This window comes from Alosa alosa, chromosome 9 (assembly GCF_017589495.1).
Source record: "Alosa alosa isolate M-15738 ecotype Scorff River chromosome 9, AALO_Geno_1.1, whole genome shotgun sequence".
Classification (NCBI taxonomy): domain Eukaryota; kingdom Metazoa; phylum Chordata; class Actinopteri; order Clupeiformes; family Clupeidae; genus Alosa; species Alosa alosa.
Window position 1 is genome coordinate 25,963,357 of NC_063197.1, and position 16,194 is coordinate 25,979,550.

At 46.7% G+C, this 16,194-nt stretch overlaps 1 protein-coding gene across 1 annotated transcript; it reads left to right on the forward strand.

Moving 5' to 3' along the window:
* Positions 1–3,888: 3,888 nt before the first annotated feature.
* amotl2a (angiomotin like 2a) lies at positions 3,889–15,390 on the forward strand. The gene is made up of 11 exons (XM_048251785.1): positions 3,889–4,055; positions 5,173–5,979; positions 6,095–6,296; positions 7,933–8,077; positions 8,216–8,302; positions 10,438–10,733; positions 10,856–11,052; positions 11,194–11,295; positions 11,608–11,771; positions 12,272–12,454; positions 12,936–15,390. The coding sequence occupies exons 2-11, from the start codon at positions 5,246–5,248 to the stop codon at positions 13,016–13,018; spliced, it is 2,193 nt and encodes a 730-aa protein (XP_048107742.1). The 5' UTR covers positions 3,889–4,055; positions 5,173–5,245; the 3' UTR covers positions 13,019–15,390.
* The last annotated feature ends 804 nt before the right edge of the window (positions 15,391–16,194 follow it).

The window sequence follows — 16,194 nt, forward strand, 5'->3', positions numbered from 1 at the left end:
TCTGCTTTCCTTCTCTCTCTCTCTCTCTCTCTCTTCCCCTCTTCTCTTTCTCCCTCTCTCTATCCCTCTGTCTCTGTGGTTGACTTGTTTGCCGCTGATGTGTTGGTGTGGAATGCGCTGGGGTGGGCAGGTGCTGGGAGAGTCTGTTAAAGCACGCTCCAGTCCCACACGGCCCTTGTAGGTACAGTTGAGCTGCAGTTGTTTGACACACTGCTGATGGCATGCCAGTGTTTGGTCCTTGGCTGTCGCCGAGCTGTTTGCTAACAGAGGCCCTCTGTTCAGGCCACAATGACGGGTCAGCACTCTGAGCAGACCTTCCCCATCTTGAACATTCCATCCCCTCGTCCAAGCTGTTCCTTCTTTACTGAAGATAAGAGAGCTTATCATTTCAACCGATTAATAAAAAAAAACACGGTTCCTTTGAAACACACCCTCGCAGCGAATCCTCCCATTGTTCTTTATACAGTATAACCAATTGACCAAAAATATTTTTACATTTCATCATGCCTTAAGTTATTGACACACCGGGTAATTTATTTGCAGACAGTGAGACATAATGATTCACGGTTGAGTTTTAATCACTGGTGAAAGCCTGAGGAATCTACAAACACTCCTTATGTAACACCCTTGCCCCTGTGCCAGGTCTTTTGAAATGCACATGACCATTATCGCCACCTCCAAAGAGATGAACCACAATGATGTGGATGGGTTTGTTGTGTCCGTTGACTTGGGTAGGCTGCAGTTGTGTGGCTGTTTATAAACAGAAGCTCAATTAAGCTGAAAATGTAACCCTCCCCACCCTTTTGTTAAACTCACAGACAGACACACACACACACACACACACACACACAGACACACAGACACACACACACACACACACACACACACACAGACACACACAGACACACACAGACACACACACACACACACACACACACACACACACACACACACACACACACACACAGACACACACACACACACAGACACACACACACAGACACACACAGACACACACAGACACACACACACACACACACACACACACAGACACACACACACACACACACACACACAGACACACACACACACACACACACACACAGACACACACACAGACACAGACACAGACAGACACACACACACACACAGACACACACAGACACACACACACACACACACACACACACACACACACACAGAGACACACACAGACACACACAGACACACACACACACAGAGACACACACAGACACACACACACACACACACACACACACACACACACACACACACACCCCTCCCCTGTCTTTCTTTTCCCACCCGTTACTGCAGACACTCAAGGCTCCATGGACATGGTAATGTGAGGAATGTGGCCATTTCCTTCTCCTGTGGAGAGACAAAAGGAGTCAAGGCCTTGCATTTCTTTCTCTCTCACCCACTCTTCTCTCTCTCTCTCTCTCTCTCTCTCTCTCACTCTCTTTCTCTTTGTGTCCTTTATGGACACACACACACGTTTTATATATGCTTTGCTTTTGAGCCTGCAAAAAAAAATACTTAACCCGTTTTTCCCTCTCTTCCCCATACACTACCATGCATACAGAGGCGCTTGTGTTTTTGTACGGGTGGTTCTCTCAACACCCTGTCTTCGTACGGACGTCAGCAACGCTGGTCTTTGTGGAGACGGTCACGTTCGCAGCTACTAACGACCCCTGGACTCACCCCTTCTGGTGGAAGTCGGGCCCATTCGCAGGTCACGGCATCCGCAGGCAGCCCATCAGAAGCGAGCAGTTTACTCGGTCTCACACATTCATATGAACTTGCATTCCTCAAGCTTTTTTTCTCCCCTGCTTGGGCCCAGGGCAGCAGGTAAACACTACAAAACAAGAGTGAATGGAGAGCGGTCAGATACACCATTTATGGAGGGGCTGGGTAGCTGTTGGATATTGTGTTTTTTTTAGAGAAAGGAGGTTGAAAAGAATGAGAAATTAAATAACAATGGAGTCCATCTGTAATCTGTTCCCATAATCCCTTTTATTTGGGCAGCTTTTGAATAAAGTAATTTCACTGATTTGCATCTATAAAGAAGAATGGACACACCATCTCAAATGTGGCCACCGCAGTTAGCCCCTATTGTTTTGACATTCCTAGGTCTGATTCCTAGGTCTCCTGTGCTACAGTTAAAACTAAAATGGAGTGCACCCTGAGAACCTGCATTTTGAAATGTCCCCACAAAAAAAGAACCACAGATAAGGAAACTGGAATGTGGTCCCGTAACTGCCATGCAAATTATAGAGGGTCTACATTTGCCTAGGCTGAATGGATTTCTGTGTCAACTATCAACAAAATTGTGCATCAGAAAACAGAAAAAAAAAAACCATAAAGTGCTGACCCTATGGATGACAGGCAGAGACTTGCCACTGTCTCACCCTCTCCAGATGTCACAGGCCTGGGAATTCCACCCAAACTGATGATAAAAAAATATATATTTTAAGACTCTTTTTAAAAGTCGCCTTTGCTACACACATCAATTAATTCACCATCAGACCATGTTTTGAGGTGTGTGTATGTGTGTGTGTTTATGGTGTTTTTACGCATATATCGTATGGTTTTCTATTTTATTTTTTACATTTTATCATATAGTGATAGTCTTAGAAATACTATACGTATATGATTGTGTGTTGTCCTGTAAGTGTTCCTTTGTGTGTTGCAGCGTAAATGTTCCTTTGTGCTTGCTGTGTAAGCATATATGTGTCTCGGCTGTATGTTTGTGTATGTGTGTGTGTGTGTCCATGCGTGTGTGTGTGTGTGTGTGTGTGTACGTGTGTGTGTGTGTGTGTGTGTGTGTGTGTGTGTGTCCATGCGTGTGTGTGTGTGTGTGTGTGTGTAGAATGCAAGGTGGAGGGGGTGTTGGAGTGGAGTGTGTAGGAGCAGATGGCAGTGCTCCCCCAGTAATGTCTGCTGTGGGAGAACAATGCACCTCTCTGAGCTCTGATTAAGAAGGGGACGGGGATTTTACTCCACGGACAGCTGGCAGGCAGCATGCCTCAGACACACACGCGCACACACACACACACACACACACATGCACACGCAGCCCCCTTCTCTCCACCTCCTTCCACAGACACACACTCAGCAATTAACTGGCACGGGCCACAGCTTAAATATTGACCAGACTACTGCAAACAAAAGGTCCTTTAAAGTAATTCTTTATCAGATTCGTAGGTCAGGCTTCAATTTTGTTACCCACTTTTCAGATGCATCCCTTTCAGTTGGTATTGTTTGGCAAATCTCATTGTGCTTCACTAAGCATTGGGTTATGGGGATTTTAGCTCTGGGATTTATATGATATAAATTTGATGTTTCACCATACTTCATCAAATGCGTAGCTTTGTTGCATACATATTTAATTTCCTAAATGCTGATATTTAAATTATAATTCATTTGAATGTCAACTTTTCAGACATTTTAATATCAATGTATTGTTCCACCTCAAAGTGATAGCCTATCACAGAGAATTTCATTATACTTAATTGTGTAATACTGTGGTGGGACATCAATATATATCAACACAATCAAATAAGTCTACATGAGGCCAAGTGTTACCTTCAGTTATAACTCCGCATGTCCCAGTTAATAATACAATCACTAAAATGTGCACACGAACTCCACGCTTTGCATCACAGAAGCAGAACAGCATGGAGGCCATGAGCGGTAGTGCAGTTCAGTCCCTCGCCCTGCCCCCTCGCTCTGCTCGCTGCGGTTGTGCGTTTGATCCCTCAGGGACCCGGAGCCTTCACATACCACACATTCCAGGCGCGCGGAACAATCAGCCCCAGTCGTTTATTAGCGCTGCCCTCTCCGCCTCTCGAGCTCAGTCTGCTGTAGGATTCGTACGGGCGCACACACTCACGCGTCCACTCTTAAAACAAGAAACCACGAATAGGAATACAAACGACGACGTTCTGTTTTTAGGATTATATTGAACTCGAACAAATTGAAAGAAGTACCACTAGGACCGTCCTAAACTTTTCTTCGTGATGAATTGTGAATAGGTAAGTATTTTTGTCAGTCGAGCGCTGGAGCGCTTTAAGCGCTAATGTGGATTTCATGGAATTTGACTATTATGGAATGTGTTATTCGGTAAAATATGAAGTTTCATGTAATATGGTGATATTCTTTCATGACCTATTTATATTGCTGTACAGTTGTGGCTCTCTGTAGTTTTACAGTGAACATATGAGTGCGCCGTTTTGTTGTCCTCATGTCATTAGGGAGTATTTGGGTAGACGAGTTTAACGATCTTGGTTTTAAACTTTACTGAATTGGCAGTGGATATATTCGTTTAATTTTAGTAATTACAGTTGGCTCAAGTTGTTTCTGTACTTGTTTATTTTGCCTGAAAGTTAGACAGCTATTGAGCAACACATACCAAATCCTCGACACGGGTCTTCCAGCTCCATATTTCTGGCATGTTAAAACTTAGTCTGAGAAGCAGCAGCGGTGAGGCAAGGGAAAGGAATTTGCCAACGTTTGCAGCAGGAAATGTCTGTCGCAACAAGTCTTAACTAATGGTGCAAAAATTCCTACTTATCTCTACATTTGTAGATTGCTAAAACGATATGATTCATATTGTCTGGGTAGTAGAGTACCCCGCATGCTGTCAAAGATATGTGTTGACGAAAACATTGGCATATGGATATTCATGTGGATGGGAATTTTTAGAGTAGCCTATAATAGTTTGTGTTGGGACGTTTGGGAAACCATAAACTCTGTAGGCCATTATACTAGGACGCATACGTTGGCATGCGAACTGCGCCAGGAACCTTTCGGGTATTTTGGAGTGGTATTATTTATAAATTTGGTAGCAGTGGGATGGGATTCTGAGTACCATGTTGAGTCAGTAGGTGTGAGAGACTTGTCTGGTATGGGCCGATTTAGAATCAGAGGTTGTGGCATTGTAGTCATGGGAAAATATTCCCACAATTTTATGGGAGCTCCCTTTGGTTATTTTAACAAATAAAACAGAATATTTACATTCATGCTAATTGTTCTGAATTGTTCTTTGTCATTTATGTGCAGACAGATGGCAACTACCACATTTTCCATAAAAACAATATTAATGCCCATTGACTGATTGGTGACTGTATTTTTTTTTCCTATTCTTTTTAGGTCAGTGGTGGTCTATTCAGAGTCGCCTTTAAAAACAAAAATACACGCATTCACAGACATACTCTCAGTCGAGATGAGAACCGCTGAGGAATCTTCTGGCACTGTCCTGCACCGGCTAATCCAGGAGCAGCTGCGCTACGGCAACCCCACAGATACACGCACCCTCCTGGCCATACAGCAGCAGGCCCTGCGCGGTGGCAGCAGCGGAGGGGGTGCTGGTAGCCCCCGTTCGTCCCTGGAGAGCCTCACCCAGGAGGAGTCCCAGTTCCTCCAGATGTCCACACGACAGGAGCCCCAGGGCCAGGAGCACCAAGGGGACTACCAGCACTCCGAGAGCCCTGTCTGCAACCTCTACCAACTGCACAGCGAGGAGCTGCCCACGTACGAGGAGGCCAAGGCCCACTCACAGTTCTTGGCTGCACAGAGAGGCCAAACGGTCATGCAGCAAAGCCAAGGCATGGATGTGCCCATTTACGATGGAGACACACACGGAGAGGGAATGTGGGACCTAAAACGAGAGCACGCTCGGTCGCTCAGCGAGCGCCTGATGCAGCTCTCCCTGGAGAGGAATGGCTCCAATGAGAACCTGCCCATGAGCTCCTCACATAGCTACCCCCAGCTCTCCAACTACCACTTAGGCCCCATGTCCCACGAGGAGCCTGGGTCTCTTCCCGCACCTGACCAGAGGGGACCACCTCCAGAGTACCCCTTCCTGGTTAAGACACCTGGATATATGGTCAGCCACTCACAGGAGCATGGACACTACTACCAGGAGCCACCCCCACCTTTCCACTCCCAGCACCAAAGGTAATTCAAGACATTCCACAAAAGCCAAACATAGCATATGTAGGAGAAAGCACAGATTATGGTTGTCAGTGATAGTATTAAGCACTGATGAGTTGTCTCCCCTCCCCATCTTTAGGTATGTGCCAGCCCCACAGATGGTTGTGCGCCAGACCGCTCTGCCCACAGTGACCCCTGCTGGTCAGGAGTACATGATGGCAGCCCCAGCATCACCTAGCAACCCTGCACAAGCTGCTCAGGTGGAGATGTTGATGAGGGAGAACGAGAGACTCAGAAAGGAATTAGAGGGCTACGGTGAGAAGACAACAAGGCTAACGAAGGTGAGCGAAGTTATTGTCCTGAATGAAACAACTGAGGAAGAATGTTGTCCTCAGATTGACCTGTGACTGATTAATAGTATGTTGGGGAAGTACTATGGTGCTGATAATTAACATCAGAAGTTTTTGGTTTAAAGCACACATGGCTTACAGCGGGTGTGGATGTAGAAAACCATAATGCGGTCGTTCTTGCCAAATGCCACATACCAGAGAGATTAGCTCGCAAGCCCAGTAGGAATGCATGCAATGGAGGGATCACAAGGATTTTGATTTCATTTAGAAAAAAAACGCTCCTTCTCAGTGACTAAGTGAAATTTTTTCAAACTTGTTTGTCCTCTTGGAGCAAAAAGAAATTCATCCACTTCACTGGAGATGCCAAACAGGCAGAACGTTTTGCTGTAATGTGATAATGTCATTACTCAAATGTCAGAATGTCACAGACCGTCTGGATGGGCAAAGCTAGTTTGGCTCTGCTGACTATGCCTCATAAAATATAATTTGAAAGTCATTTATTTTATAGGGCTTTTTTCTCCCTTTCCTTCTGTGAAGATTGCACCACAATTATACCTCAGTAGTGGGTTAAGAAACCCTCATTAGAATTTGATGGTTTGTGATGAGTAGGGAATTAGATTGAAGGGAAAGGTCCTCACTCTCTCTCTCTCAGTATCCCCATGTTTCTCTAAGGCCTCCTTTGTCTGCATGTCTTCCACGGTGGGATGCCACAGACGAACAGATGTCTGGGCTCGTCTGCGCTAGTGTCAGGCAGTGGTGAAGGCCCTTGAACTGGGGCCACAGCTGACAGTGCAGGGTGCAGCCAGCACCACGGCGATCCCACAGCTGTGGATTCCCCAATTCAATGGCCTCTTTCACTTTTCCCCCTCCTGTGACACAGCCTTACATGTCTCCTTGTTTTCTTCATGAAAAAGAAGGACCCCCCCACACACACACACACACACACACACACATACACACACTTTTGTACCATTTCTGGCCTTTTCCTATTAGAGGAGCCGACTGTGGGATATTTCCGGATCATTCTTGGGGAGAAGGTCTGTTCCCACACTGTCATTTGCAGACTTATGCAAATTGTTTTCCTTTGAGTAAACCCCTCACTCTCTCCTCTAACATAAAAAGCAAACATGGGTGGTACTGCTAGCAAGGGGTTAGGCTTGAGTGTTGGTAGGGTGTTGGTTGGCTGAACTGCCTTTCCTGCCACAGAGAACTGGAGTGCCTACAGTTTGAGTAATGCTCCCATTTCGAGGTGATGGTATGCCTTCCACACATCCTGATCTTTTGTCTCTTACCCTGGCTCTCTGGCATGCAGCCCCACGGGCAGATGAATGCACAGACACCTGGGACTCATAAGTGTTCATTCAGGAATGTTGATTCAATTCCCAGTCCCTGAGGAGGCCTGAGAGAGGGAGGGGGGAGGGGGGGAGAGAGAGAGATTCATTTATCAGGCCAAGCACAATGAGCTGATCAGCCAAGCACATTCCTCTCCCAGCAATCTTGACCTGGTTTGTTTAGGTGTAGCATGGATCACTACCACCTAATTTTTTTCTCCTCAAGTGACCCAACATGGGAATTATAACCATTCTCAATGAAAGTGACTTAAGTCGATCTGCTTCTTTTGTTTCAGCTGGAGCAGGAGATCCAGAGGATATCGGAGGATTACGAAACCTTGATGAAGGGCTCTGCTAAGAGAGAGTCCCTGGAGAAGACGATGAGAAACAAACTGGAGGCCGAGATCAAACGACTGCATGACTTCAACAGGGACCTCAGAGGTAAACCCAGCTGATGCAATGCATGTGCAAGTATTATCTATGTAGAGAAAAATCCGGCATCAGTTGTGAGAGTGCACTATCAGAGTAACCGCCAGATGAGTTCACATTTTTAACAGATTTATGTTTCTTTAATTGCAGACCGCCTGGAAACTGCTAATAAGCAGCTAGCAACTGTGGAAGTAGAAGACCAGAGCCAGCATGTCTATGCCAAACTGGTTGAGCAAAGTAAGTAAATATATGATCAGAATACATAATCCCTTCATCTCTGGGTAGCATTACGAGGAAAAACTACCATTTACCCTAAGATGTTGTTTTCTTCATTCTTTGCCTTCAGATGTTGTCAAACCACATGCCATGACAGCTTTCTGTCAATGGTTATTACTATAATTCCTGGGAAAGTTAAGGTTTTGAGAAAAATACAGAGACAAAGGCACTCGGGTACATTGCATAGCAAACGGCTAACTCTACTGTGACAAATTCCTGTGGAGTGCCAAGTAGTCCGCCCCCAGCACCCCCTTCCCGAGGAGGTGTCTCTACCTTTTGTAATGGCTGAGGCCTAACTGTGGGGAGGCAGAGTTCCTCTCCACTTCCCCCAGCCAAGGAGCTCTTTTGGCCCTTCAACACCGGTCATTATTCACAGCGGCCGTAAGTGTGGCCTGGATTCCTGGAATATTTTCAGGTATTTCAGGCTGTTCCGTTCGCTGGGAACGCCTCCCTCCTTGGGCCCTCTCCCCCCCTGCTTAGATTTTGAGCTCCTTCCTCAGGAGCCTTACGTATATAGATACCGTGTGTCCACTACAGATTTGTCAAGTCAGCCATGACTTATCTTTCTGCCCTTGTTTGGATGTTACAGTCCCCGTGCCAAGGAGTAATTGGTTTAAGTTTATTGTTATGCCTAAGTGACTTGGCTGTACTTTAATTAGGCAGTAACATTAAGACAAACAACCAAGCATTAAGGACAAAACTAATGCCATTATGTAACTAGCTAAGGATCATTTCAAGTAGATTAGACAAGTTTCCAATGCAATGTCCAAATTATCTTCAATTGTGGGGAAAATAAAATCTGAGAACTATCAAAACAAACTATCCCTAATGTCCTTCAGGAAGGAGCCAATTTCCATGCTGGTCTTCCATGTGGTACATTCTCAAAGAGATTCTGGCACAGTTAATTGCTATTCTCAAAAAGTATTAGCAGCTTGCAACAGCTCAGAGATCAGACTGTAGTTTGTTGTTGTTTGAGAACAAGGACATCAGTATTTTCTGTTTTTTTTGCGACTGCATGTTTATGTTCATGTTTAGTTATGGTGTGAGCAAGGTCTTTATAGCTGGGAGTTGAAATTTTCAACATCATGACCCCATGGAGGTATTTGATTTACTTGTTTACTACTTAGCCTAGTGACATTCCTGAGTCCCTCTGCACAAAGGACTGGCTGTATGTGGAGAGGGATCAGAGGAAGTCTGCATTCCCTCCAGGACCTGGCACTCTAGTTGTATAATCAAGGACTTGTTTTAGCACAAGGCTCAAGGGCGATTGCTTTTTTCCCCTCTTCAAGTGTTACCGGTAACATAAATTCGGGTGACCCAGAAAGACAAAAGTGGTTAAGCTTTCCTCTCTCAAGCATATTGGGGACCGGAGGAAATAGTTCTGTGAGAGGCAGGGAAGTTCTCTGGTGGCCAATGGCTGTAGATAGACTGGGTGGAGCAGTGAGTACTGGGGCCTCACCGACAGCCATACACTGGTAGGTCAAAGGACACATGGAGCAAACCAGTCCCTCTTCACACACAACACAGGCTTGTGTAAACCAGGCCCCCCCACACTATATTTTGTTCTGGACTTTCTGTGAGAAGTTGGTTCTTCTTCTAGAGACAGTGGGAGAGGGGCCGGGAATTCTGGGAATGCGTCCCAGACACGCCTCAGCGCTAAAGAGTGGCTGTTAACTCAGCGCAGCCATTCTTAACGGCATGTCCCCACAACGGCATTCCAGCTGTCGTAAATGGCATTCTCCAGTCCCTCAGGAGAGAGGGGGAGGCACAGAGAGCTAATGTCTTCCCAGAGGCCCGGGAGCCAAAAGTTTGTTGAGAATTCGCTCGCGGGGAGAGCAGAGCAGGGCCAATGTTTCCCAGAGTTTGATCATGGGTAGTGTGGCATGCCTTGGAAGTGCATCAGTCCTGCCTGCCTGATGTGTGTCACCAATGACGCACTGCCACTTGGCATCCAGTCCACATACTGTGTGTGTGCAGCTTGAGCAATCTGATGACTTCTCCTTCTGGTGCAGCGGTTGACGTAAAACTAACATTATTTCTCGTTTTTTTTTTGCTTCTTCTTCTTCTCCTCCTCTCCCCTTTCCCCTTTCTTCCAGACGAGGAGCTGCAGCACGAGCGCGACCGCCTGGAGCGGGAGGCGCTGCACCTGCGCGGCTGCAGCGAGGAGTGGCGGCGGCGCGGCGAGGCCCTGGAGCAGGCGCTGGGCTCGGCGCAGGCGCGCAGCCGGCAGCTGGAGGACGAGCTGCGCCGCAAGCGCGCCTACGTGGAGAAGGTGGAGCGGCTGCAGAGCGCGCTGGCGCAGCTGCAGGCCGCCTGCGAGAAGCGCGAGGCGCTGGAGCTGCGTCTGCGCACGCGGCTGGAGCAGGAGCTCAAGAGCCTGCGGGCACAGCAGGTAACCACGGCAACGGTCTCTTCCTGTGTGACGCTAACTTAGCCATGAAGCCCAATCGAGCTTGTGTTTTGTCACAGTTTTGTCACAGCCACTAACCTGTTTGTTTCTCCATGTTGCTGCAGTGGCACTCCCAAGGCCAGGCGTGTGGTCCCTCTCAGCTGGGAGTGAGCACCACCTCTCTGCAGCAGCAGCTGCGGGAGCGCGAGGAGCGGGTCCTGGCCCTGGAGGCCGACATCACGCGCTGGGAGCAGAAGTACCTGGAGGAGAGCACCATGCGTCAATTCGCCATGGACGCAGCGGCTACCGCTGCAGCGCAGAGGTAAGCAACTCAGAGCGACTGCAGGACAACACGTGTGTTAGACATTAAAGGATCGCAACCTCTATTCCAAATTCCTGTGCGATTTACTGCAGTTGTTGTAAGTTGCTTTGTCTAAATGTGGTCTTGGTTTGGTTCTTACAGGGACACTACCATCATCAACCACTCCCCACGCCACTCACCAAACAACAGCTTCAACGAGGACCTGCCATCCACCACTCACAGACATCAAGAGATGGAGAACAGGTATGCCCATTTCCTAGGCACGTTCTAGAGACTGCACAGCCGGAATCACAGGAATATGCTTGGCTTTTTTCCATTAATCAGTCAGATCTCTGAAACGCATAGTTGACACAGATAATAAGCACATTATTTAACTGACACTTAAGTATTCCATATATGTTTGCCTTGCATGTGAGGGACTTTCCACAAGAGCAGCTTCCAAATCGGAATCATTGGAATGCATGTTCAAAAGAAACGGCCAATTGCAAATGGATTGTTTTGCTTGGGTCAGCTAGATAAGTAACTAGCTGGCAATTGTGTTTGTGTGTCTTGCAGAATCAGAGCTCTCCACGCTCAGCTGCTGGAGAAGGACGCAGTGATCAAGGTCCTGCATCAGCGGTCACGTCGTGAGCAACAGGGCCTGCGTCCAGCCCGCTCTGTGCCTTCCATCAGCACCATCCTCACAGCGGCCACCACCACCTGCAGTATCCGCGGCAAGGGTAAGGAATCCGCTTAGAGCTCTGGGCTTAGTCCTGGGTCGTTGAGACATTGGAGCTAAAGGAATGAGAGAATGAAGGCGAAGGGGGGGGGGGGTTAAAGAAAACAGGAACAGCACATGTCTTTTTGGTTACTCGACAACTGGCCAGACTCCTTTAAGCGGACGCCAGCTCAGAATGTGCCATCTCCAAAATAAAACCAGCGGGCCAGCACACACACACACACACACACACACACCGCTGCCTGCTGCCCTCAAATAGATGATGTCTTCTCCTGTATGGAATTTGTGATCGTCTCCCCTTTGGGTGCTAGAATAGACACTCCAGAATAGCAAAGAAAAAATGTGGAGGGTGTCTGTCAGAAGCAGATGTTTTCTTTTTTGTCATGCAATGCAATCTATGGGCCGTGTGGTATTTCTGTATGTGTGTGTGTGTATTTGAGTGCGGGCGTGAATGGGGAAGCGAGACGGTGGTTTTAACAGCTTCCTCTTTACCGTCTGCAGGGAAGAGCCTCTCGGATGACCAGACGGCCGGGCCCACTCTGCCACCACCTGCTCCCCGTCTGCCTCCCGCCAGAGTGTCCAGTCAGGACTGCGGCACCCAGTGCGACGTGCCCACCCCTGAGACCAGTAACCCTGCTGTTCCCACGGCTACCACCACTGAGACACCGACAGCATCCACTTCTGGTGTGTAGTCTATTCATCCCAGTACATGTCACATGCCAGTCACCACATGCCCATTGCCTTACATGCAATGTTCAAACCTACATAGTTGGTGAGATGCCACATGATTTAATGCCACATGATTTATGAAACATGGAAGTGTTTAGAAGTAAAATAATGCGACCTTTCATATTGCATTTAAGCTTTCGTAATCACACCACATACTTGCCTTTTTGAACTTTAGTGGTTAATGACTAACCAAGGGCAATCAAAATGAAGGAGCGGGAGCGAATATCTTTCGAGTTATTCGTTCTTTGCCAAACGTTGACTACATCCATAGTGAGGCGTGTGTTTACATGCTCCTGATATTCTCTCTGTTATCCTCGCGGCCCATTGACATCATCGGTCAGGCCCCTTAAAGCCGTCACTCCGTGCCATGACCTTGAGGCCTGCTCCCCATTACTGGTTGGGCTAATCTTAATGTCAAACATTTATTTCATTACAGATAACTCCCAGCAGACCGCTGCTCCGGCCAGCCTGATGAAATGCCTGAGCGCCGACGCAGATGTGGTGGAGATCCTGATTTGAAAAGGAGGCCTGGGACTCTCTCCAGCGTGGCTCTGGAGTGCAAAGAAATAGCCAGTCGGATTAAGCGGAGCGCGACGCTCACCATTGCAGACCCACGTTGGATGGTGGAGCATCTTTCCCGTTTCCAGACTCTTGTGTGTCAAAGTGGGACACAGTCACAGTGCCCCTTTCCTCCACCCAAACCACCCCCCCTCTCCTCCACTACCCTACTTAACCCAGCTCCGCAAAGGACTTCAGAGGTTATCGAGGCAGACAACAAATGTTGACGAGGGTTTGTGTGCGGGTTTGTGTGCTTAAGGGGCCGAGAAGGACAGAAGGAAGAGGAACCCTGAACTGTCACGGTGTAGAGAGGAGAGCTGAGCTCCCTTGGACTGTTTGTCTCTACACTTAAAACAAGCAATACGAAGAGAAGAGAAAAGAAAAGAACAGAACAGAACACAATGAAAGAAACATCTACGACTTAGCTGGCCATGCTCTTTCAGTGGACTGCCAGGTGCACATGAGACTGATTTTTCTGAGGTACTTGGACAGTACTCTGCAAAAGTTGCAAAGGGGGCAGCTGTCACCGCGCAAAACAAAACTGCATATGTATAAATGTGTATGTTCTCCTTTTTTAAGTATTGTATTTATATTTATGATATGCTGCTGATGGTGTGACTTTTTTTTTTCTCGTTTATGTGTGGATGTGTGTGAAGAGTGCTGTCTGGTTGGTATGGAAGAATAGGAGACATCCAAATGATTCTGAATGTGCGTCTCAGTTTCCCTTTAATACGCTGCATCCACGACACTTCTCAGCTCCTGTTTTTAGATCCAAAATTGAGCTGAGTTGGGTCAGGCATTCCCAAGGAAAGACAACACCCGGCATGGCTTTTAACAGCTTTTATCGGCTGTCCTGCATGTCCCGTCAGATCCATTGCAACTGCTCGGCCCCAAAAATACTGAGAATAGAACTTTAGACTTTTTTGAACCATGGGAAAGCCAACTGGATCATAATCCTTCTCTGACTTGGATTACTTTTCCTCACCAGAATAGTTGAGCAAATGCCTATCAGCTGAACCCCTACTCTTCAAACAGACTAAATTAACATTACAGTTGTTGGTGTTCTTATTATAATTGCTTGTCATGGCAGGAGCGTGAGGGGCCCCTTTTCAGACAGATTGGGAAGACTCCTTATTTTGAGCGGGGTGCTGCAGACCCAGGAATGGGGTGGGGATGTATGCATATCCATGTCCCTACTGTTTAAAGAACACTTATGGGGGCTCAAGCGAACATGTGGAGGCTGCTGATGTTTGAAATGCCAGGTTATCTTTTCTTGTGCCCCCGGACAGTCGTTGCCCGACCGACACGCCGTTGCTATTCTCCGCTGACAAGCTGAGGCTAATCTTCCCACATTCCTGCCGGCTGGAATGGCCCTTGCTTAGAGAAAAGGGCTATCTAGAGGGTGACCCCCTTGGCCTTGAAGAAATGGCAGGCATTCAGAACTCTATTCTCTTCCTGGCCGTATTTATTTTTTGACGGAGCCATGGTAGCTGGTTCTACTGTGACCATCTAAATCGAAAAGCAGTTAAAATAGATAGAAAACTTCCAACCATATTTGGCCCTTGTTCAATGTTCTGTTTGCCGACCCTTCCTGGGTTGTGTTGCGCATACAGAGGGGAAGAGAGGAAAAACCGTTGCTATCTATACTTTTGCAAGACTCACATTTCTGAAGTCAGAAAGGTCGTCTTTTACCCACAATGTGCAACTGACATCAGGCTAGCTCTAGATTAGTTAGAGGGTGAAACGCTTGTGAATGTAGGGGCCTTTCATTATCATCACAGAGGTCTGTGGGAATATCCACACATTGGGTGATTGGTCTAAACTGGAATGCAGGGATGGCTCCCTTGTTTTTATCAGTGATTCTTCCTGACTTCTCCATATGCAACATTTGATTGTCCTATTCCTACCCTCTTCTCCCTCCACCCCCTTTTTACTCACATAGCCATTGCTGGTCGATGCTTTGTGACGTAACAATTTGCTTTGTGACGTAACAATTTGCTTTCAGAAATGCTTTTTTGTTGTTGTTGTTGTTGTTGTTCAAGTTATGGACTTTGTTTACAGAAAGGGCTGTTTTTGAAACGAGAGATGTTAATATATTTTGTATATTATTTTCCTTTATTAGTATTTAGAGATGTGAACATAACGCCAAAGATTTGCATTACAATTAAGTTATATCTGAGAATATGAACACATGCAGGGCTACATGTAGACGCCTTGCTCGAGCTGGTTGACCCATACTTGGACGTTGCTGTGAACTTCTAGGATGGGGGGATTTTTGTATGCCATTAACATTTCATTAATTGAATAAAACCTTAATATATATCTTTACAAAATCTTTTTTGTGTAATTGACTACTTAATGTGTATGTGTATGTCCGTCTGTCTGTGTCTGTGTCTCTGTGTATTTGTGTTTGTGTCTGCCTAACGAGGGTTAGCCCTCTGACATGTTTTACAAGAGCAAGTCTGTGCACAATCCCTCTCGTTGCAAATCCCCCGACGGGGCATGAATGGCATCTCCCATTCATCGGTGAAGAAGGCTGCTTTATTCAGTGAAAAAAAAAAAAACAGACACACAAAATCCCGCCACCTGCTTGACTGTTGGCAAGCAACCTGCGCGATAAAACTCCCCCCTCGGCACATTCCTCTCTAGGCCCCTCTGTGCGCTGTGAGCCCCTGGTGAACACTCGCTCCCTTCACTACAAAATGTTAAAACAAAGAGCAATTCTGGGCCTGCAATGAGCCTCACTGTTCTCTATCAATAGATATAGTTTGGGCACGGTCTACTGCTTTTAACAGCTTAGTACCTAGTCAGTAAACTTTGAGGAAGATGCTCTAAAGAAAGGGATGGGGGATTATTTCAGGCTGATTAGTAAAACAAACCAAACATCTTGTTTTTTTTTTCATTTTAACTATTCTAAATTAGGTGAGAAAAGCAAAGAGAGATAAAGACATGTACAAGGCAAGAAGACAACAATTACTCCCGGTCTTTCAACAGGGTTGTGAATGACAAGACATTTCGGAATCATTTAACTTTGAGCTTAATCATCAGTCGGATAACATTTCCCGACACTGAAAGTGCAATATTCCTGCTCTTGTATGCAGTGCAGCTGCAATCACAGGTCCGCAGGCAACAATCCT